We start from the raw sequence: 23,028 nt of genomic DNA, 5'->3' as shown, positions 1-23,028 counted from the left end.
GTTTCAAGAATGGAAGAGTATTTCTCTACCCACAAGGTCACTGGCAGTGGCCACACACTCATGATTTAAAAAATATTTTTCTATAACTCAATTTAAAAAACGCTTATAAAAAATTAAAAATTTTTTTTCTTGAGTTTGCATTTCCAAAGTATAGAATATTTTATTATTTTGCATGTAAAACATTAGTGAAGCTTAATTGCTTTCTTATAGTTGTATTTTTAAAATAAGAACAAACTGAAGCTCTAGTTTTCCACCAGGGGATCTTAGGCACTCCACCTTGAACACAAGCAATTATAATAAATCAGCATGGTGGCCCCGTGGGAGGGATGGTTACAATACTATGGCACTGTGGGGGAAATGGCCCCACGGCTTCCTGGGGGAGTTGGGAGGGGTCCCCAAGGCGGCAGCAGGACCAGCAGCTGGCTGGGTGTCACCCTGCAGATGCTGGCTTCGTTGTAATTGCAGTTTCCCTTTTCAGGAAGAAAACAGATGTGTTTCCTTGCCAGTCCAGACATATGGCCTCTACTTAAGTTCCTCTTCATTAATTAATATGAAGACAACAAAAGTGACTAAATTCGGAATCAGAGGCTTTTAAAGGTGAATTTCTCTCCTGAGTAAGCTGTTAAGTGCATTTCTTCTCCCTGTTTGGGGATAAGAGTGGCAATTGGGCTTATGGTTACAGCTCTGTTATCTCAAACCCTCAAACATCTGTCTCCCTTGTGGCCCAGCCCCTTCCACAGGCTGATGCCCCTGCCTTGTCAGACCAGAGGTTTCCAGAGGGAAAGCATCCCTGGGTCTCCAAGGGGAAGTTGAAACAAATGATTCCCAAGCAGTGGTGTGCTGGTAGATGTTTGACGGTCAGCCCTCCAGGGTCAGGGAAAGGCTGGGAGCAAATGCTGATTCCCATGGTGTAGATAATACATAGTACATATAATATATAGTAAATGTAATCAAACAAGTGATGAGTTTTGAGTATTAGCTCTGTTTTGAATAAAATTAATCATAAATACTTTAATTTTCTAATAATGGCTTGCCAGGCAAAACCAGAAAGAGATCCAAAAATTAAACAGCTCTCTTGTACTAGTATGAGCCAGCTCCTGCACACCACTGCTCCCAAGTTTTTCAGTCAACTTCTAAGTTGTCTGGGTGTTTTAAAAGTCTGCCCTCAGACCAAGCGGCTCTCTGTGGTAACTGTCTCAAGCTACCCCTGTGCCTGTCCCCTACCCCTCACACACCTTGGCAGGGATCACTTCAAACACCAGTGACTCACCTGAGTACCCCTCCCCAACCTCACCTCCAGACACCATCCTGGTTCAACCCCATGACCTCGAGAGATTTCCCCAAGGCAGAGACCAGATCTGGGGTGCTCCTCTGCTGCATTCAGGCCTAGCCTAGGCCCTTGGGGTCACGTCAGACCTCCCCACCCTATTCTAAAGACATAAACCCCAAATCAGCTGAACTGGAAGTGACCCTTACTTATGATGAAATATCACTCAGATGCAATGTGAGCTCTTTGCTGATTCAAACGAACTGTTCAAAAAACGTTTGGGGACAATCTGGGAAGTGTAGGCACCAATTTCATTTTAAGTGTGATAATGGTATTGGAGTTTCTTTGGGGTTTTTTTTTTTTTTTTGGAGTTTTATTTTTGAAAAAGCAAGTAAGTTCCTATCTTTTAGAGCAGAGGTTGGCAAACTATGGCCCCACTTCCTGTTTAGGTACATAAAATTTTATTGGAACACAGCCCCCACCTGTTCGTTAACATGTGACTGCTTAGAGGGCAGAGAGGAGTAGGTGGCGAGGCAGAGACCTTGTGGCCCAAAAAGCCTTAAATGTTTATAGAAAAAGTTCGCCAACCCCCGTGGTACGGAAACACCCTGGAAGGTTTACTTGCAAAATAGTAACGTGTCTGGGGTTTGCTTTAAAATAACCCAATGGGGGAGGGAGAAAATGAGACTGAAACAAGATGGGCTACGGGGCGATAAATGCCCTTGGGTTCATCCTCCGCTGCTCTGTTTTTATGTATGTTTGAAACTTTCCATAATACAAAGCTTTTGAGAAGAGAGGGCCTGCCCTCCACAGCCCCCCAACTGCTCTGACCCCACACCAGGACCCTGGCATCTCTGGTCAAACAAGGGAATCGGGACAAAGCCACCACCACTCATCCCAGTTTCGCACACGCCCGATGATGACTTCTGTCCCGGGCTAACCAGAAAGGCCATGGGTGCTGAGAGAGCCTGCCAGAGCCAGCCATGCAGTGAGTGCCCCCCATCACAGCCCTGGGGTTCTGGAAGCTGGGGAAGGAGGGCTCTGTGGAAAGGGGGTTCCTGTCGAGAGGTCAAGTCAGAGATCAGGGGCCTTAAGTAGGTCTCTCCTCTGCTCTCTGCACCCCTCCCCGTCCAGGTCTGGACCTCTGACTTCCACCTGGGGCCCTTGGTGTCCCCTAGGTAGGCCCCGCCCCAATATGAGGCCCAGTGAAAGTTTTAATACCGACCACTCAGGGTCTGGGGACTGAATCAGAGAAAAGGATATATGTAAGGCACTAGCCCTGTCCCACGCACATCTCTATGGCCCACAACACCATTAGCTGGCCTGATGGGCCACAGAGGCCATCAGGGGGTCTGGCTACTTTGGTCAAGACCTAACCCCATTAGAACTGTCATTGTGGTTCTAGAAGCAAACCAAATAAGGTAGGTTTTCTCCCTAAAGATAATATTTATCTGAAAGGAGTGACTTTTTTTAGAAACTCCATTATGAAACAAGACTATCCCCAAATCAGCTGAAGCAAACAGAGGCTTGATTTGATGGGAAGCCCTTTCCCACCATCTGCCCCATCCCTTGATTCTCACTGTGTGTCCTGTATCTCCTACTCACAAGCTTAGGGAACCAAGCCTCATTCAAACCCCTCTCTTTCCTGACCTGATCCACCCTAATTCATACCCTAAATTCAAACCCTAACACCGATCTTTTTGATATTATCAGAAATGACTCTAGAAGGTCCAGTTATTTCTACTAAAGCAATCCCCAAATTACTGATAATCTCCTGACCCCAAAACAACCTCTGCTATATGGCCTTCCAGCACTACCTTTCCTGCCAGCAGTACCCTGGACTCCTTCCTGGACAACATCTGGCCACTCTTGGGCATTCCACCCAGCATCAACCTAACCTAGCGCAGTGGGTCTCACCCAGGGCCACTTTGCCTCCCTTTCCCCTGGGAATGGCTGGAAATGTCCCAAGACACTTGCGGTTGGCAAGCCTTGAGGGGCAAGTGCTCCTGGCATCTAGTGGGTGGAGGCCAGTGATGCTGTTACATATCCGACAAGCACAGGATGTTCCCCACAAAAATGGTCCCAACTGTCACTAGTCCCAAGACAGAGAGCCCCTGCCCTGGCCCCATCCCTGGCCCACAGCCCAAGCTCGCCACTCACCATAAAGTGGTTGAGAACACAGGTCTGGAGCCTGGCTGCTAGGATCAAAGACTCTGTCCTCCAGGTCACTGTGAACGAAGCAGGGAGGGGTATGCGCCAAGAAGGGCTTCCAGCTCCCCTGCCTGCCCCCTGGCCATCAGGCCATCTCAGAGAGGGAGCAGTCCCTCTCACTGCCATTTTTCGCTGACTCTCACTCCTGGCTTTCTCTCTGAGGCTCTGTCCAGCTCACTGATTTTTGTTTCCTTCTTGGCCACTGCCTCCCCATCCACCCACATCAGATGTTTTCTGACTCACTAGTATGCGCTCCTTCCAGCTTCCTGCCTCCATCAAACCACAGCCCTCTTTGATACACTGTTCGGATTTTCCCATCTGGTTGCTGCAGAGGACCTGCCACCCTCTGGCTTTCCTCTTCACCACCTGGGTCCCCTCCCCCCACCCCAAGGAAAATCCCCAAGATTGCCTCTCCACCCCTACCCCTTTCAGGGAACCACCCTGTGTCCCCTTGGCTAAAGTCCTGAAGCCACGAGACCTCTGCTGCCCCCTGGTGGGGCTTCTTGAAGCCAGGACATCTTGTTCTCACTGCCCGCCACCCACCCCCCAGGATAAAAGCGCCCACCAACAGTGGGTGGTGACAGCCAAAGGCAGGGAGAGAGGCGGAAGCTCCTGGGGCAGTTTCTCTGAGGCCCCCCACTCCCTGACGCCTGAGCCTGAGCCAGTCGTCCCTGTGGTTCTCAGTGCAGGGATGGAAAGGGCTCCTAGTGGGGGCTAGGGTCAGGGGACACTCACAGAACCCCCTCTGAGCACCCTCGCGGTGGCAGCAGCTGGCGTGTCCTAAGGAGCAGGGTCTAGTACTGACCCAGGTGCTATTCATGGGGCCTGACCTGGATTCACTACCTAGTCCACAGCACTGTAACGGCCCCCACTCAACAGATGCTGACCAGAGCCACAGAGAGGGGAAGGCCCTTGCCCAAGTGCCCCCCTGGCAAGTGCCAGGCCTAGCACCCAGGCAGGCTGGTCCAGAGCTCATTCTGCTGACCACCCTGCAAGGCCCTTGCTGTACCTATTTCACTGAGGGGGAGACTGAGGCTCCAAGCAGCCATGTGTGGGGGTAGTAGAGCCAGCGAGGGCCCTCCAGGGCACAGGGACAGCTGACACAGAGGACTCAGAGGCTCTCCCAGGGAACATGCAACCCCAAGGCCAGAGACCACCCCCCTCCCCCTGCCCTGAGAATTAAGGAGGGCAGACACGGGGGCCCTGCAATTGGGGGACCAAGGGCTTGGAGCAGGCCGTGGGGTAGCCTCCACCCTTAGCATGGTTACCTGAGCATTTATTTCTGGCCTTCCAACTGCCCCTGAACTATCTGGGGCAAGAGGAAGAAAACAGACTGATTTGCTTCCTCCCCACCCCTTCCCCACCGGCAGCCCCTCCACCCAACTCGCGCCCTGGAGGGGAGTCCCTCAAAACCTCCTAGACTCTGAGCATCTGACCCTGCGACCCAGGAAAGCAGTTTCATTTCCCTGCAGTCAGATTTCCCAAAAGGGAGGGGAGGGCGGGGCTCGGCTAGTTTTAAAGACAGAGAGAGGGGCCGTGGCAGACAAGCAGAGGGGACTGAGGAGAGAGGTGCTGCTGTTGCCGGTGGAGGGCCCAGGTAGCTGCAGAGAGGCTGGGCACCACCGAAGTAGCCTGGGAGACACAGAGAGCCGGGGAGAGGAGAGACAGACAGACAGACTGGGAGGAGGTGAGAGGAGAGGGAACAGAGAAAGACGGGAAGCAGGGAGGAGAGAAGAGGCAGATAGGTGAGTACAGGACAGGAAACTGCTAGACTGGCATCAGAGGACACACGTCCAGAGAGACCCGGGCCACAGGGGTGAGGGCTGAGGTGGAAGCCAGGCAGCCCGCCTTGGGCCAGGCTAGGGTGGGACACAGGCTTCTGTCACAGTGGCCCTTGCTTCCCTCCCAACCCAGACACCGTCCCCCACCAAGAGTCATGGGCTCCTTGGGTAAGTAAGCAGGGGAGGGGGCAGAACCTGCTTTTCTTCCCTCCACACCCACTGACCCTGTCCTCCTGCCTCCCAGCCTGGCGCCTCCTCGCCCTGGTCCCCATCTTCCTCAGCCTGGCGGCCTCCCTGGACTGGCACACTGCCCGGGGCTCTGACCCCTTCGAGAAATGCATGCACGATCCCGACTATGAGCAGCTGCTCAGAGTTGTGACCTTGGGCCTTAATCGGACCTCGAAGCCCCGGAGAGTGATCGTGGTTGGTGCTGGCGTGGCCGGGCTGGTGGCCGCCAAGGTGCTCAGTGATGCCGGACACAAGGTGAGGAATGCTGTTTGCAGTCGACCTTGAGTCTTTCCTGCTGCAGCCGGGAGTCCTGAGTGGAGGGACTTGGCGGCATCCCAGTTGAGGGGTGGAGGTGATGGGAGATGTAGAGAGCTATGCTTTCCTCGTGGTCTGGGGAGTGAGGCCTGAATTCCCCTGCTCTAACACAACCCAGAGGGAGTGTGTGTCTGCACTGAGAGGCCTTTGACTTTCCCTCCCACTCGCATCCTGGAGGGGAGTCCCTCAGAACCTCCTCCAACCTCCTGGGGGGAATTTGTGTTGGTGGGGATGGAAACTCCACCAGAGGGGAAATGCCCCCTGAGGTCTAACCACTGTCTCTCTCACTGAAATCCAAGAATGAGTATGGGCTGGGCCAGTGGCTTCTGTACATAGGAGAAATCTCCCCACTCCCTAAGCTGGGAAGTCCCTCTGAATCTGGCCAGTGGCCTCCCTGCTGCAGTATGGAAATTGTCATTCTGTGTATGTTCTGTTCTCCCATAAGCCTCTCCCATCTCCCCATAAAGAAAGGGACCTTCTCTAGTCTCCATCTGTGCTGCTGTGGGGGTGGGAGAGAGGGGAGCAGGCGTGGGGTGGAGATGAGGTGCCAGTGGCAGGAGCTGCTTGCCGCCCCTCATCCCTCAGGTCACCATCCTGGAGGCAGACAGCAGGATTGGGGGCCGCATCTTCACCTACCGGGACCAGAAGACGGGCTGGATTGGGGAGCTGGGAGCCATGCGCATGCCCAGCTCACACAGGTGAGGCCACCACAGCCCCACCTTCATGCCCAGATTCAACCAGATTAGATCCCCAGCTCGATCGCTGCTCTGGTGCCAGCGTGAACTCCAACTCTGATCCCAAACCTCGATCCCTGTTCAAGGTCTAGACCCAGCCTCCAACTCTGTCTTTTTGTTGCTGAAAGATCTGCCCCCGTCTCTGATGAGCCACATAATTCAGAGACAGGGTCTTACAGCCTAGAAGAAAAGAGACGGCTTTGTTGCTTTGCCGGGCAAAGGGGATCCACAGCAGGCTAATGCCTTCAAAGCTGTGACTCTACCTTGGGGATGGGGTAGTGTGCTTATGCAGTCGTAGCTCAAACAATAAAACATAGATAGCAATCAGCAAAATCATTTTCTTGTCCTAAGTTCAGAGTGGTGTCATGGTGTCTCTAGGTGACCAATTCAGTAGAGGCTAGCGATTGTCACTTTCTCAGTCTCTTCATCTAGCAAACGCCTGTGGCATGGGTTTTTCTGGTTTGTTTGTTTGTTTGTTTTTTTGATAATTTAGCCTATTCTGTAGGCTTACAGTTTTGTGACCTTCTTCCTGGAGAACAACTCAGAAGCCAAGCATGATTACCAGACTAAAGCAGAAAAAGTAAAATTGATAGCTTTAGTTTTAACAGTGGGCCTGGAGCTGTGAGTAGCAACCAGTCAGTCAGGTCAGTTAACCATTTTAAGGGCAAGCATAAGAATAAGCAATCTGTTAGCCTAAGTGTGGCCATTTTATTAATTCTTCACTTTTCCTAACTGCTACCTCAAGACCTCCTGGCTCCAGTCCCACCACTGTCCCCCTGAATGCTCGGGCCACCACATCCAGCCCCTCCAGATCCCCAGCCCTGTCTTCTCCGACCCTGGTCCTTTCCCTGACCCAAGCTCCCTCCTGCATCCAACCCAAAATCTGTCCACTTCATTCCCAGTAAAAGAGAACTCCTGCTCCAAACCCAATCGTAAAACAGTGTCACCCTCAGCTTTCCAACCTTGTTTCCACTTCATTCCCATCCGCAGCACCGATGACCCCAGATCTAGCCCCACACCAGCCTCGTGCCCATCCCCAAACCCCATCCCTGGCTGCCCTACCCACCCGCTTCCCTTCTCCGAGCACCCCCGGCAGGGAGGGGCCCCTGACTGCCCCTCACCCGCAGCGTTTCCCCTCCCTCAGGATCCTCCATGAGCTCTGCAAGAGTCTGGGACTCAACCTGACCAAGTTCACCCAGTACGACGAGAACACATGGACGGAGGTGAACGAGGTGAAGCTGCGGAACTACGTGGTGGAGAAGATGCCCGAGAAGCTGGGCTACCCCCTGCACCCCAAGGAGAAGGGCCACTCACCCGAAGAAATCTACCAGATGGCTCTCAACAGGGTAGGCGGGTCCGCGAGCCCTGCAGCACTGTCCTTCCGCCCAGTCCTCCACGCTGTTGTGTCTCACACCCCCTTGCCTCCTCCCTGGCCTGGCTTTCCTATTCCTGTTCCTTCTAGTCTCTTCCATCTTTACTTTCCTCATAAACCCTGCTGATCCCCACCTCCGATCCCCTTCTCACCCACACACTGGCCTGGACATCCTCACCTTTCTACACCTTCGGCTTAAATTATGATATGCAGGCTTGTGTCTTCCAAGTCCATTTCCTGAGACTCAGACCTATGTCTGTCTCCACCGGGCCATCCCCCAGGATCCTCCAGCTCCCACTGAGCTCGGCATCTTCCCCAAACCCACTCATACTCCTGGGTGCCCCCTCTCACCAGTGCCGTCACCCGCCCCGGTCACACCTTGCTTCCTACCTTCCCTGTCAGTCCCCTGCCCCCTCCATCCTGCCCCCCAATTCTCTTGCACTGTTTCTACCTCTCCATTCCACAGCCCCAACCCCAGCTCAGGCCTGGGCCTCTCCCTGCATCCTTCCCCTGCTCCTCCCCTGCTCACAGCCCCTATGCTCCCCAGCACCTCAACTTCAGGTCCAAACCCTGAACAGTCTGGTCTCTCTCACCCCTTTAACCCCATCTTCTCTCCTCCAAGAAATGTTTGTTACCTGCCCCCAAATCCTCATGACGGCCCAAACACCCCCAGTTCTGAGCACCTTTGTACCCACTGTGCTTTTCCATCATCCCACACCCATGCCACTGCCCTGCCTGGGAGGCCTTCTCCCTTTCCCATCCAGGGAACCTTACTCATCCCTCAAGAACCAGCACCAATGTCGCCTCCTCCAGGAAGCCTTCCCTGATGCCCTCAGGGAGGAGCCAACCTCATTCTCCTCTGGGAGCTCCTAGTTGTCCATCTCTCCTCCTGGACAAGGGTCGGCACTGAGTCTGGATGGGCCATTTCTGTGCCCTGACACTGTCCAGTTCAGGGAGCCTCAGGAAATGTGAGGTGAAGGGTAGGTGGGTGAGTGAGGGAGTGAGTGAAAGGGCACATCCTTCAAGGAGTTCCCCAGCCACAAAGGGGAAGCCAGATGGACAAAGGAGAGGGCTGGAATCAGACGAAACAGCAAGGCTTCTGGGAGGGAATGAGACTTGAACAGAGCAGTGAAGGATGGCCACTCAGACATCTGGCAAAGACGACATGGGGAGGGGGGTATAATTCAGCAGTAGAGTGCGTGCCTAGAGTGCACAAGGTCCTGGGTTCAATTCCCAGTACTTCCATTAAAAGATTAGTTAATTAATAGCCAAATTACCTCCCCCCACCAAAAAAAAAAAAAAAAGATGAGACAGGGGAGCCAGTGCATTGGCATGGAGTGGAGGTGGGGAGCCCCAGGATGATCTGAGCACTGGACACTGTGCTGTAGAACCAGAGCTATCCTAAGGGACAGGGACCAAGGGTCTGGCAGGGGCCTTGAATGTCAGGCTGAGGGCTGGGAGCCTGGGAGGGCTGTGGGCAGGGGAAGGACCTATCAGGGCTGATGGTTGGGTGACAGAAGGGACTCTGCTTCTTTGTGAGCCCACAACGATCTAGGTGACAAATAATTACTGGGCACCAGAAAGACACAGCACTGACTGGGACAGACTCCATCCCTGCTGCGCAGAGCACGCAGGCTAGGACAGGGGCAGGCAAAATAATACCCAACCGGGAGGAGTGTGACATCAGCCGGGTGGGTGGAACGCTGGGACCTGAGGGGTAGGAAGGCTTCCCAGAGTGGTGTCACTGAGTTGCAGGGGAGACGTGGAGTGGGCAACGTCCTGGCAGCTTGGATGACAGCGGTCAATAGCCAGCCGTGGGCAGGAGCAGGAAGAAAAGCTAGGTTTGAACTCCAGGTTGGGCCTCCCCCGACTTGTCCACACAGCTGTCTGCTTGTCCCACCACAGGCCCTCAAAGATGTCACTACACTGGGCTGCAGAAAGGCAATGAAGAAGTTTGAAAGGCACACGCTCCTGGTGAGTAGAGGCCTGGGTGTCGCTGTCTGAGAAGCAGACAAGGAGGGTGCCCATGGGTTTCGGGCAGGGAGTCAGAAGGCAGGAACCCCAGACCCCACCGTGCCACCGCCTCCCTGCCTGACCCGGGCTGGACATGCTCCTCTCTAGGCTTGTTTCCATCTGTCACAAGACAGGGGACCGGATCGCTAAGGTCCAGGGAACCATAACAAGCCACTACCGAGAGGCTCAGCGGGGAAAGGCCCCCATGGGAGTGAGGAAGGAGCCGGCAGCGGCAGCCTGCCTGGGCCCTGACCTGGGCCTGTGCCCGTCCCCCAGGATTACCTCCTCGGGGAGGGGAACCTGAGCCAGCCGGCCGTGCGGCTCCTGGGAGACGTGATGTCCAAGGACGGCTTCTTCTATCTCAGCTTCTCCGAGGCCCTCCGGGCCCACAGCTGCCTCAGCGACCGGCTCCGGTGAGGGTGCGGGTTGGACGCGGTGGCGGGGCCAAACCCGGGCGAGCGACGGAGTGGGCGGGGCCGGCGGGAAGGGCGCGGCCTGTAGAGGTGAGAGCAGGGGCCACGGAGGCGGAGAGAGGAGGAAAGGAACAGGATAAGGGCGTGGCCCAGAGGAAAAGAGGCGGGGTTCCCGGATCACACAACTCTCTGCTCCCCAACCGCGCCGGGCTTCAGGGACAGGCGAGGGCAGGAGTCGATGAAGGGGTGGGATTGGAGGGACTCAGTCGGATGAGAATGGGAGCAGGCGGCTGGGAGAGCACGGGAGGGGTCGCTGGGTAGGGGCAGGCCCGAGGACCCGGGTCATGCTCCCGCCCCGCCTACAGGTATAGCCGCATCTTGGGAGGCTGGGACCTGCTGCCACGTGCGCTGCTGAGCTCGCTGTCGGGGCCTGTGCTGTTGCACGCGCCTGTCGTGGCGATTAAGCAGGGGATTCACGAGGTTAGCGTGCACGTCGCGTCCTCGCGCCGGGCCCGGAACCTGAGGTCCATGACCGCTGACGTGGTGCTGCTGACGGTGAGCGGGCCGGCGCTGCAGCGCATCACCTTCACGCCGCCGCTGACGCGCAGGCGGCAGGAGGCGGTGCGCGCGCTGCACTACGTGCCGGCCACCAAGGTGTTCCTGAGTTTCCGTCGGCCCTTCTGGCACGACGAGCACATTGAGGGTGGCCACTCAAACACCGACCGCCCGTCGCGCGTGATATTCTACCCGCCTCCGGGTGAGGGCGCGCTGCTGCTGGCCTCGTACACGTGGTCGGACGCGGCAGCCACGTTCGCCGGCCTGAGCCTGGAGGACTCGTTGCGCTTGGCGCTGGACGACGTGGCGGCGCTGCACGGGCCGATCGTGTACCGGCTCTGGGACGGCAGCGGCGCCGTCAAGCGCTGGGCAGAGGACCCGCACAGCCAAGGCGGCTTCGTGGTGCAGCCGCCGACGCTCTGGCAAACGGACAAGGACAACGGGCAGGAGTACAACTGGGCAATCCCCTACGGCCGCATCTACTTCGCCGGCGAGCACACGGCCTACCCGCACGGCTGGGTGGAGACGGCCGTCAAGTCAGCGCTGCGTGCCGCGATGCTGATTAACAGGCGGGTCGACAGCCAGACCACCAGCGGGAACAACGCCCAGTTCATCAGTATCCACAGCAGCCCAGAGCGCGTGCACTCGGCGCCCGGCCACCACCAGTGCAACCTCGAAAGGGGGCAGGGCACCCCCCCTTCGACCACGACCCCAAAGAGGACCCAATATTAAAGTAGTTTTTGGAAACAGCCTTGTGGCCACGCCCCCTCCCTGGCTCCATGGCAGGGAGCAAAGCCATTAGTCCTCGCGGTACTGCGAGGACTGGTGCTGCACCTATCCTGGAGCCCTGGAAGCTGTTTTGTCTTCCTAGGCCATGGGGGCTCCGTTTGACGGAGTGGGAGGTACAGATACCGCTTTGCCCCACTAAATGGCAATCACAGTGCCCGCCACGCCTGTCAGACACAGACGGGTCCTGATGCAAGTAACATAAAGCACAGCCAACAGTGGGTTAAACACCAGTTTATTTTTCTCTTGACAAGAAGCTGGTAGACAGGGGCCTAGAGAGCAGCTCTGGAGGCCCTTCCATCTCGGTTACGCCCGGGATGTGCCTCCGCACAGCCACTAGGTGGAGGCCGCACTCCAACGCCCAATTCTCATTCTCTAAAAGCCCCAAACTCAGGCAGGTAGGGGAGCCCTGCCTCCACAAACCCCCACCACTCAACCCCAAGGGGGCCCCCCTTAGGTCTCATTGTTGGGATCGGGGTCACAGTGGTCTGACATCGATTCTGCAGAGACCACGAGCCACCCCCTCCCCCATCAAGGTCCAAGCCAAAGTGGTGGCCTCCTCTCCACCTACTAGAGGCCAATTGGATAAAAGTGTCAGTTTCAAGAAATCAGCCAATGAGTAGAGCGACAAAGGCGTGGTGGAGAGCCCCGCCCCTGTTTGCACCGCCCCTCCCCAGCCTAGGGGAGCGGCGGGTCGCGGGGGCGGAAGCTTGAAGTGTCTGTACTGAGAATGCGCCCAGCAGGGTTAAGAGTCTGCGCTTTCCTCCTCCTCCTCCTCTGGAAGGATCTCCAGGCTGCTGTCAGGCTGCGTGACTGTGTCCGCAGAGGGCGGCGGAGCCGGTGGGGCCCGGGTGGGTGACAGCGGCAGTGGGGAGGCAGGGGGTGAGGGGCTGTGGGGCTCTGTGGGCGGCGCCAGACCTAGGACCTCCTGCACATTGTGGGGCAGCTCCTGGAGGGTTGGGGGTAGGGAAGGAAAAGTCAGAGGTTTGACGTGGGTTGGGGGACGATGGGGAGTGGTCAGGGACTCACCCGGCAGGCGGTCAGCTGTCGGTAGAGGGCCTCAGCCCGCATCAGCACGTCCTCCACGCTCAGCTTCATGGTCAGCTCGTTGATGTGCTGCGGGAGGGGGTGGGTCAGGCCTGCCTGCCTGCAAGCACTTAACCACCACCGCCCGAGCGCCTACTCTGTGCCTCGTGCTGGGGATACAATGGAAGGAAGACAGACTGGGCTGACCTTCTTGGGGCTCATAGTGGAGCTGGGGTATCAGGGAGGTCATGCTCTCTCGAGCTGCTCCGCCAGGCGCAGGATACAAGGAAAAGGGACCTGAGCTCCACCCCGGCGGCCCCGCCCCACATTAGTGCACTGGGGGAGGGGCAGGGCTCCCCTTATGCAGGGGCCGCATGCTCTGCGAGAATGAGAACACCGCCCAGAGCCAGGCATAAGATGTAAAACAGACCCGGGCTCATGGCCACCGGCCTCCCACCTTAGCTAATCACACTTTCAACAACCCTGTTTTGAGTACCCACTACCGAAAGGCCCCGTGCCAGCCTCCACGGAGTTCACAGCCAGCTGATGTGTCTCCTCCAAGCAGGTGAGGAGGGCCAAGGAGAGAGTGGGGACTGGGAGGGAGCCAGGGTCTCACCTTGAGGATCTCATTGGAGCCGAAGCCAGAAAGCATGAGGGTGTCCCGTTCCATGTCCAGGATGGCACAGGCCACCAGCAAGTGCAGGTTGGGTCCGGGGAGCCCAGTCCACAGCACCTAGCAGTGCCAGAGGGAGGGGTCACCACAAAGCCTCTGACTGAGGTCCCACCCAGCTCTGCCCCTCGCCCTGCCCACCCACCTCCCACCCCCCTCCCAGCCCTGCCCATCAGCAGCTCAGTTCTCAGCTCTCCCATCCAAACTGGCCGGCCCACCTCCCACAGCCGAAGGACATCCGGGAAGGGGAATTCTCTCTTGAACCAGATGAGCAGCCACCGGAAGCAGAAGCAGAGAGAGCCAGAGTCCTGGGAGTCTAGGGGAGGACAGTGGTGGGAGGGACAGTGCTCAGCACAGAGCCATCTCAAAATCAACTCCACTCCCGCTCATTCAGTGTGCTCAGTGCTCAGACTGGGACCCTAAGAAGTCACGCTGATTGTAAGAACCTCCACCAGTCTAGGCAAGTGGAAGGAGAGCTTGGTGTCAACAGGACCCTCTCCCATCCTGCCTTCCAGCCTCCAGACAAGGTGAGCTAGTCCCATGTTCTCCACTCTCACGTGGAAGGGTAGCAGTAAGATCAGTCCACTCAAGGGAAAATCAGATATATTCCACACCCAAAGCTGGTGGAGGCGTGAGGAAGCCAGCACTTGTGTACACTGCTGGCAAAAACAAAGCTGGTCTGACTTTCTGGGAATGTGGTGCAAACGTTTCAAAAGCTGTAAAAATATGTACTGTGCTGGATACAATTTCACATCTAGGAATTTAACCTCAAGAAATTAGCCACAAATACAGATTCATCATGGTGAAAAACCGCACATAACCTAAATGTCCAGCAGGTCAGGACAAATCTATTTTTGTACATCCTTAAGCTGGACAGAACACCATGCAGTCATTAAGACTGATGGTTTACTCCCCCCACCCAAAAAAATAAAAAAAGACTGATGGTTTGGAAAACTTTCAGCGACAAGAGAGGCAGCTCCTGTCCGGGTGCCCGCAGAAGTGGCAAGGGCTTTCTAAGCCTTAGTTTCCTCTTCAGTGAAGTGAGGCCAGTTTTGTCTCCCTCCTGCAGGGCACTCCTAAAAGTCAGTGAGGAAACGCCCACAGATAAGCCAGTTTATCACGATCTGCATTTGAAAGACTAACCCTACCAACAGCAACTTTTACTTTCTTCTCTTTATCAGAATTTCCTACATTTTTTACATTGAACGAGTAACAAAGGCAAATTGTAAAGCCGAAACGCAGCTGTCCTAACCCCAGGAGCCCAGAGAACCAGTTTTTAATCCCCAGAGCCTCCAGGGTGAGTGGAGATAAAAGCTAGGTGGAGGTGAGGACTGGGAGGAGCCACACCCAGTCCCTTACCGGAGAAGTGGAAGGTTACCTGACAGGGCGTGAAGGTGCCAGTGCACCCACATCTGCCTCTGCGGTTTTGCTCCAAAACTGCAATCCTGCTTTCACATGTCAGTTCTAGGTTCTATGGGGATCTCTCCCTTGTCTGGACTGTGATCAGACTTCCTGGACTTTGTCGGTGGCCACTCCCATGCCCTGCCCATCGGCCCAGATGCGGTACCTAGGAAGTCGCAGAGCGGGGGGTCCAGGACCCTCAGGAGCAGCAGGAGTTGCCCAAGCTGCCGCTTCATCGTCTCCTGACTCTCCTCAAAGTTCCCGTGCTGCGGGAGGGAGGGCCATGTGAGGAGCCAGCCCCTATCCTCTGAGGGTGCCTTTCTCCCACCCCTGCCCTGAGCCTCACCACGAGCTCCATGAAGCCACAAAAACACCAGAAGGCATCCACCTCGTTCTGAGTGACGTAGAGGATCGGAGAGAGGAGGTCACTCATGCCCTGGACATAACCTGGGGGGGAAACAGCGTCAGGGCCCAGCCCAGGCTTGCAGCCCCCTCCCCCCACAGGGAAGGCCCGGCCCCCAGCCCCTTCCCGGGCTGCCGCGCACCAAGGTCAAAGTGGTACATGCAGTAGGTGAGGAGGATGTCGTTCAGCAGCCCCAGCCCTGGGTTCTCGGGGCCCTCGTAGAATTTGTTTGTCCGATCAGTGCGGCTCACGTCTCTCTCTGTGGGGACAGGGTGTAGATGGGAACACTGAGGCTCAGGATGGTAAAATCACTTTGCCAAGATCTCGCAGTGAGTAGATGGCAGATTTGAACCCAAAGAACCTGACTCCTCTCCCCTGCTCCCCGTCTCCCACTGCCCGGTCCTGGCCATTCCATTCCTGCTCACCCCTCTTTCACTCCCCCTCCACCCCGATAAATGACCTTGCCCTGGTTCTTGGGGAGGCAGCTCCCTCCATCCTCTCCCCACTGTTTCCAGTCTCACCATCCCAGCCCTGCCCTGCCCCCCACCGATGAGGCTGCGGTATCCATGCAGCAGGGAGTTCCTCCGCTCCTGCTCCGGGCTCACAGACTTCCACTGCAGCTTCATGCGGAAATACTCATCCCTGAGGGGTGGGGAGAAGTGAGATGGTAAGGACACGCCAGCCGCCTCCTCATCCTTTGGGGCTCAGCCCAGGTCACCGCCTCAGAGCCCCTCTCTGACCACGCAGACTGCAGTGGGCCACCAGGTCATTCTCATCACCGCCCCCATGCTTCCCCTTCCTGACGTATCTCGTGATACAGAACACGGGGCTTTGGTTCAAAGTCTGTCACCCCCACTGGACAGACAGCACCGGGGGCAGGGACCAGGACACACAGCAGAGGCACAAGATACACTGGGAGTGAGGAGAGGTAGCCCCATGGGGTCAGGAAGCCTGCTGCAAAGCGGTGAAAGTGTGTGGTCAGTGCAACCGATGTTTGGGGAGCAAGTGCACAGTGCGCCTGTGGCACGCTGCTGCCAGACTGCCCATGGGAGGTGTTGTTGATCAAAAACCTCCAATCGACTTGGGAGGCCGGGGAGGTCAGGGGCTGGAGCCCAGTAGGGCAGGAGGCCACGGCTTCTCACTCACGTTTTCTTGCGCACGTGGGCCTTGTGCTCCTCGGTGGAGCCCTCCCAGCTCAGGTACCCCAGGAGGAACTTCCAGGCCTCGCGCCGCAGGCTGGGGCTCAGACCCTGGAAGATGGGGCAGAAGGGCGGCTCAGAGGGGCCTCCCCTTGGCTACCCACCGGCCCTGGCCAGCCCTGCCCACTCACTCAGCTCCTCACCCCTGAGAAGATGCGGGCTTTCAGCTCAGGGACCTGCTGCAGGCGGCCCTCAGGACCCACGTGTCGGGCCCACTCCTCCTCTGTGACCGGAGGCGCTCGCTCCACAGCTGGCCGTGGCCCCAGCTCCACCTGCAGGATACAAGGTGAGTGGGCCCTGGGCCTCAGCCGGGCCTGCTGGGCTCCTGTCTGTGGGGGGCCCCACTGTGCTCCCCAGCCCGTCCCAGGCCACCTCCGCATCAGCTCAGAGCCCTTAGCGGGACCGACAGTTCACATTCAGGGTGGGAAGCATCTCCTTTCTTGGGTCAGCGGAAAAGTCACCTCCCGAGCCAGGAGCTCCCCCCAGTAATAACAGGCACCAGGCACACAGGCAATAAGCATTTTCTGCCAAGTCACTCATGCAACCCTATGAGGGTGGGACCATTATCTCCACTTCAGCAAGGAAATACAGTCACATGCCCAAGGTGGCAGCCAGAAAGCAGCGGGGTCCACCCTGATACTCACACAAGAAATGACCTCAAAGCCAGGCTCAGGCTCATCATCGGGGGCAGGAGGCAGGTCAGGGGAGGCCCCCTCTGGGTGTGGCTGCAGGGCTCCCCGGAAGAAGTTGGTCACACGGGAGAAGCTGCTGAAGGTGGTGGAGTAGGGATCCTGGAGGAAGCGCTGGGGACAAGGCCGACGGTGGTCACAGTCCACCCTCCCTGCCTGGCCCGTGTGACCCGCCCCTCTGCCCACTCCCGCCCACCTGGCCCTGGGGACTCACAGACACGACGTTGGAGCTGTCCTGGTCAAAGAGCTGGAGGTGGTGGAAGGAGTTGGAGAGGGCCGACGAGTCATGGGGGAAGACAAGGTAGAGGCGGGAGTCCTGCGGGGAGCTGGAGGGCAGGCCGTTGTGGTGACACACAGGGAGAGGGCCTCATGTCTGTCCCAGCGTCCCGACTTCCCCTGGGGAATCCTTTATCCCAGGCCTGAGACCCCAGGGGTGGGCCCAGGACTGCTAATAAAGGCCTTCCACCTCCCCGGCCAGGGTGACTGACGGGAGGCAGCCCCAGGATGCTGCTGGAATCAGGGGAAACAGGTGCTTTCCCTCCACCGGGGCCCCAGAGAACGATACAAACTCCAGGGGAGAAAAAGCAACTCTTTCTGCATTCTAGGACCCAGGTCCTGCCTGATCTCAATCTACCCTTTGACTTCAAGATTACATGTGCCACTCAACTCTCTTTCTGCCTTTAAATCAGCCTTGCATTTCCTTCACAGACTTGCAGGGTCCGGCTGCAGCCAGGGAGGGATGGGGCCTGGCCAAAGACTTGGCACTAGGAGAAGGCTCACCTGGCCAACAGCAGGTAACGGCTGAGGATGCGCAGCAGGGCACGGGTGCCCCCGCGGTGGAAGTGCAGCGCGGGCAGGGAGCCTCCGGCCTGTGTGACCAGGACCAGGTATGCCCAGCTGAGGCCTGGCTTGGAACGGCGGATGGACTTGAGTTCCCCTAGACTCACCGAGAAGGCCCAGGAGCCCCGGGGGGAGCTGGGCTCTGCACCTAGGGGGGCGGCGCGGTGTCAGGAGCGGGCGTGGAGAGCCAGAGCGTCTCCCGAGAGCCCACCACGAGCCAGCCTTTTCCTCCGGAAAAGGAACCAAAGGAAACGAGAGGGGAGTCCGGTGGACATGTACCTGCTCCAGAATCTCCCTGGGCTCCCTGCTGCCCCTCAGGTCCGTCCCCTGCCCCTTGTCTGTCTCACTTCCGACCCCCTCTTCACTCCACAGCGCCCCGTGCCTCTGGCCTTGCTCCCCTGCTCTCCCTGCCGGGAGAGGAAGCTCCAAGCGTCCCTCAGAGCCAGGCTCTGGCACCACCTCTTCACGGAAGGCTTCTCCACCCCCTGGGGGGTTAGATACCACCCCTGGGGCCCCCAGCACCCTGTGTGACTCCAGGATAGTCCAAATTATCTTGTCACCCTGAAGTTGTTGCCCCTGCAGCCTGGAAGACTTCAGGGGCAGGACTTATGGGGGGGTGCCCACAGCCGATCAGGGAGCCTGGAGGGATGAGCAAGGCTGTGAACCCCAGAGACGCTGGCCACACTGGACCTGCACCCCACCCGCTCTCCTGGGACTGGAAGGCCGCTGCTGGGCGGCCACCTTGACTGTGGGCACAAAGCCCATGGAGCCATGACCACTGGGGTAAGTCGTGTCTCCACCTGCCCCTCCAGGGGCATCAGCTCAGCCTACCTCTCGTGGGCTCCGAGTGGCGGGGCCGTGGCCGCACAGTGCTGATGACGGCCCAGTCAGGTTCATAGCCAGGGTCAAAGGTCGGTTCCTCCTCAGAGGTGCAGGAGTCACCCCCACAGACATCCTTGGGGAAAGAGAGGAAGAGACTGAGGGATGGTGGATTCAGGGTTTCCAGATCTGAGCCTCCAGGCCACCCTGGATCCAAAGCCCCATCAAACAAAGAGGGAAACTGAGGTGCAAAGAGGGCACAGCACCTGTCCAGGGTCATTAATCAAAGCACCATCATATGGGAAGCACATAGTTAAGCAGGGGCTGGGGTGCTTTGCAGTCAGCCTGCCAGAGGTCACTAAGCTTAAAGTAAATAATCAGTAGTCACTAGGGTCACTTGAATCAAAGCCACGATCAGATACTACTTCACACCCACTGAGATGGCTAGAATTAAAAAACACAGGTAATACCAAGTGTTGGTGAGGATGCAGAGAAACTGGAACCTCTTACACTGCTGGCAGGAATGTAAAATGGTGCAGCCACTCTAGAAAACCATCTGGCAGGTTCTCAAAAGGTTAAACATAAAATTAGCACATGACCCAGCTCCTAAGTACATACCCAAGAGAAATGAACATGAACACCCACGCAAAAACTGACACAGGGATGTTCAAAGTAGCATCAGTCATGACTGCCAAGAAGTAGAAACAACCCACTGTCTCTCAAACTGATGAATTAGCAAAATGGGTAGATCCCTACAACAGAATTTTACTCAGCACTAAAAAGGAAGTTACTGACAGATGCTACAATAGGAATAAACCTTGAAAGGATCCTAAATATAAAAACCCAGTCCCAAAGAACCACATATTGTATGATTCTGTTTATATGAAATGTCCAGAAAGGCAAATTTATAGAGACAGAAAGCAGATTAATGGCTGCCAGGGGCTGGGGGAGGGGAGTACAGGTACAAAGTTTCTTCCAGGGATGATAAAATGTTCTGGAATTAGATGGTGGTGATGGTTGAAAAATCTTGTGAATATTAAAAACCACTGAATTATGCACACTGAAAAATATAAATTTTCATAAAGCTTGAGCTTTATTGAGTTTTACGGTAAGTGAAATTATAAGTAGCTGGCTCACAGTTTGTTCTATGTTCATGTTATGGAAAGTTATGGAAAGTAACATTAAGTGCCCAGCACAACGGAAGCTGAAATCTCCCAATATCTGCTTTCCCAACCTTCCCTATGGTTCTGAGTGGTCTAGGGACTCAACTCTGCCCAGTGGGAGCTGAGAGCTGTGGGGAGTTTGAAGAAGGCAAATTCCTGATAAAAAGGTGCCTGCAGGTGTAAACAGCATATTCAGCTAGCCTCAGGATGCTGTCAAGGGAGGACATGGTGTTTGGCGCTGTGGCAGCCAACTAGGGCCATGAGGGGAAGGCCAAGGAAAAGTGGGGACACCTGTCCACAACCTGCTGAACCAGCCCTGGCAGCCCCATCTCTGCCTTCTGTGTTTTGTGACATGAAGAAATGGATGATTTCGCCAGTGTTTACCAACATAATAGCAGCAAGTAGCGCTGTTTGCCAAATATTTACAGCTCTCTGCCTCTTGGGCACACAGCAGGATTACACTGAACTGTACTGGTTAATTGGAGGTGTGCAGCTAGTTCTGCCCAAAGGGTTGGGATGTATCACTTCCAGGATGGACTGTTTAACTGCCAAGGCAAGACTTCTAGAGCTGTCTTTACCTCTGCCACAAGGAATGGAGACCTTTAAGATGGTAGCTGCTCTAGCAGCATGCTTCCTTGAGTAATCACGATGAGCAGAGCTCCTTGGCCAGCTTGCAGCACACATGTAGAGTGTGCAAAAACAGTTAAAAAGGCTGGAGCTCTAGCAGCCTGTTTGGACCACGAGTCAGCTTTAAGGAGAGATGCCATGTGTTGAGGATGGATGCCACATGCTGAGAATGGCAGAGCAGTGATGGAAGGAAGGGGGGTCACTGATAACAAATGAACCTGTACCGCTGACTTCTGGGTTTTGTGCTAGGAGAGAAATGAGCTGCTATATTGTTTAGGCCACTGGTATTCCTGTTTATATTACACATAGCGAAATGTAACTCCTAACTGATATAGGGGGTTTCTGGGAAATCTTTCGCTTTTCCTGATGAGGACAGATGTGTCTGGCACCCTGCTGGCTCCCTTTTTCCTGCCTTAAGAGGTAGATGTCATTGCTGCAGCTGAAGTAGTCATTTAAAGGCCACTAGTGCCAAATACAGTAGGATCTCAGTGATCCAGGCACTGATGTCACCAAACAAGGACAAAGCACCCCTATACCTCTTCTCAGCCTGGCATTTCAGGCCCAATCACTTTTCCAGCAAACCCCTCTACAGAGAAACCCTACTTCCCCCTGTGCCCTGAAATATATTTCCTCCTGCCATCTCTGAAATATATCCTTGCCCCCTTCTCATCTTTAGAGTCCCAGCCCAAACGTCTGCTCCCCAGGAAGAGGCAGGGCTCTGGGATCATTGTGTCTGAGCTCAAATCTGAGTTCCGACAATACTCAGCTTTTCTGACCTCAGGAAAGGGGCTTCCTCTCATTGTGCTTCAGTTTCTCAAAAAGAGAACGAAGGGTGAGGACTTAGGCAGTGACTGGTTTGGATTCTGGACTCCAGCACAAGGCCTGGCAACAAGACCTCTGGAAATGAGACCTCTTGTACCTGGGAAAGGAAGGAATCCTGGCAAAGTGAGTCAGTAGCTTCCATCAAGTCCTGTTCCCTCTCTGGACATGAAGGCAGGACTGCCCAAGAGAAATGCCACACTCCTTCAAGTCCTTATGGGCTGAGAACCCATGGGACCTGAATCCACAGGCTGAGGTGTCCTCCTGCACCCTGGCAGGGCTCCCCCAAGAAGCAAAGGGAGTGAGGAGGCAGGCAGGTGTCCCCACGGCCACAAATCTCATTCCATCTGCTTTCTTTCTGTAAATGGGCATCTTCAGCCCCACTTTCCAGAGAAGAGGAAACCGAGGGGCAGAGAAAACCTAGATCTCAACCAGGGTCACACATGCCCCAAGGGTAGGTCTGGGTTTGTACCCAGGTCCTTCAGAGAAGCTTTCCAGTGCCGCGACCCTAGAAAAAAAGCAAGTGGAGAAGGGGGAAGCAAGGAAAGCCTACCTTCTTGGAGAAGAGGATTTGGGTGGAATCTCCAGCCTCCTCTACAGGAGCCCAGTGGAGGAGGACATCATTGTCCTGAAGGAAGGAAAGAGGAGTTGGAGGGGATCCCCTCCAAACTCCTCAAACCATTTTTTCAAACTTCTTTCCTGTTCTGGACCCTCAGCCTTAGAAAGCCCTCCTCCTCCTTACATTCCCCACCTCCAGCCTTCCTAAGATCCAATCGCTGACCTCCACACTGTACTCCTACAGATGCAGCCTCCACCCCGCTCCGGGCCTGCCCGAGGCCTTCTCCCTCCCAGCCCACCTTTTCCACCACACGGATGACGCCGTTGATGAGGGAGTCCGGGTCTTGGTGCTTCTTGGCACTGGTGTGCAGGTACACGCCTCCCTTCTCAAACACCACCTAGGGACGGGAACCAGTGAGGGGCGGGGCCCAGAAGGGAGCCAATGGGAGCAGACCCAGGGAGGAGCTATTCCTCAGGGAACAGGCCCCGGGGTAGCATCACCTAGGGGATGGGGCCGGGAGCGATGAAGCCTGAATACCAACCAAGCATCTCGGACTCTGGAGAATGGGGAGGGAGGGAAGGAGGAGTGCATTCCAAAGTGGGCGGGGCCTAGAAGGGCATCTCAGCAGCCCAGGGGGCGGGGCTAAGTGATACGGGTCTTCCTACGGCAGTGGAAGAAACGGTGACAGCTCGTTTATTAAGGGAGTGGTGTGTTTGTTAAGGATGTACAAGGCTCCCAGAGCCCCAGCAAGGCCTGAGAAAGAAGCTGACCGCCGGAGGGGGGCGTTTTCCATAGACAGAAGCGAAAGAAAGCGTCTTCAATACTTACCCTGTAACCGGCTCCCTCCATAGCCGCGGTGGAGGCCCCAGTGCCCCGGCCCCCTCCTTTTCCGGGTCAGCGTGCTGTCACATCCGGATAGTAGACTCCCCTCAAGCCCAGACAGTGGTAGCGCCCTTATCTGTACTAGAACAGGAGTGGGTGTAACCATTTTTCAGAATGGGGTGGTTGAACTCGAACCACGAGGTTTCAAGTCACATGGCAGACACTGAAAGGTGGAGCGGCCAGCAAGAGTGCGCAGGCGCAGTGCTACCGTCCTAACCACGAAGTAAACAAGGGGGCGGTCCAAGAGCTCCGCCCC

General features: G+C 56.0%; 2 protein-coding genes across 3 annotated transcripts; one reads left to right on the top strand and one right to left on the bottom strand.

Moving 5' to 3' along the window:
• The first annotated feature begins 189 nt into the window (after positions 1–189).
• IL4I1 (interleukin 4 induced 1) lies at positions 190–11,919 on the top strand. Of its 2 annotated transcripts, XM_064489541.1 has the most exons (8): positions 5,013–5,223; positions 5,393–5,427; positions 5,504–5,742; positions 6,388–6,500; positions 7,681–7,882; positions 9,814–9,882; positions 10,198–10,334; positions 10,700–11,919. In XM_064489541.1, exons 2-8 carry the CDS (start codon positions 5,415–5,417, stop codon positions 11,619–11,621), a joined length of 1,695 nt encoding a protein of 564 aa, XP_064345611.1. In that variant the 5' UTR covers positions 5,013–5,223; positions 5,393–5,414; the 3' UTR covers positions 11,622–11,919. The 2 variants fall into 2 exon arrangements, with proteins under 2 accessions (XP_064345612.1, XP_064345611.1); XM_064489542.1 differs by lacking the exons at positions 5,013–5,223; positions 5,393–5,427 and adding an exon at positions 190–597 and having other exon boundaries at positions 10,700–11,918.
• On the bottom strand, positions 11,894–23,017 carry TBC1D17 (TBC1 domain family member 17). Its single transcript, XM_031459133.2, has 17 exons — positions 22,719–23,017; positions 22,189–22,287; positions 21,885–21,959; positions 18,735–18,858; positions 17,844–18,051; positions 17,278–17,389; positions 17,019–17,177; positions 16,518–16,646; positions 16,322–16,425; positions 15,723–15,817; positions 15,318–15,434; positions 15,119–15,219; positions 14,939–15,038; positions 13,590–13,687; positions 13,318–13,434; positions 12,705–12,791; positions 11,894–12,624 (listed from the first exon to the last, which is right to left on the bottom strand). The coding sequence occupies exons 1-17, from the start codon at positions 22,737–22,739 to the stop codon at positions 12,421–12,423; spliced, it is 1,950 nt and encodes a 649-aa protein (XP_031314993.1). The 5' UTR covers positions 22,740–23,017; the 3' UTR covers positions 11,894–12,420.
• Positions 23,018–23,028: the final 11 nt, after the last annotated feature.

This window comes from Camelus dromedarius, chromosome 9, assembly GCF_036321535.1.
Source record: "Camelus dromedarius isolate mCamDro1 chromosome 9, mCamDro1.pat, whole genome shotgun sequence".
Classification (NCBI taxonomy): Eukaryota; Metazoa; Chordata; class Mammalia; order Artiodactyla; family Camelidae; genus Camelus; species Camelus dromedarius.
This window is presented reverse-complemented; position numbering and strand designations above follow the sequence as displayed.

What these genes read in the sequence shown, in the direction of transcription:
- TBC1D17 (XM_031459133.2), bottom strand. Translation starts at nt 22,739, where the DNA reads ATGGAGGGAGCCGGTTACAGG. An exon ending in CGTTACCTGCTGTTGGCCAG is followed by an intron (nt 17,390 to 17,843) that starts GTGAGCCTTCTC and finishes CCTGCCCTCCAG; the next exon opens with CTCCCCGCAGGACTCCCGCC. An exon ending in GCTTTGAGGTCATTTCTTGT is followed by an intron (nt 16,647 to 17,018) that starts GTGAGTATCAGG and finishes TGTATCCTGCAG; the next exon opens with GTGGAGCTGGGGCCACGGCC.
- IL4I1 (XM_064489541.1), top strand. An exon ending in CGCATGCCCAGCTCACACAG is followed by an intron (nt 6,501 to 7,680) that starts GTGAGGCCACCA and finishes CCCCTCCCTCAG; the next exon opens with GATCCTCCATGAGCTCTGCA. An exon ending in TGCCTCAGCGACCGGCTCCG is followed by an intron (nt 10,335 to 10,699) that starts GTGAGGGTGCGG and finishes CCCCGCCTACAG; the next exon opens with GTATAGCCGCATCTTGGGAG.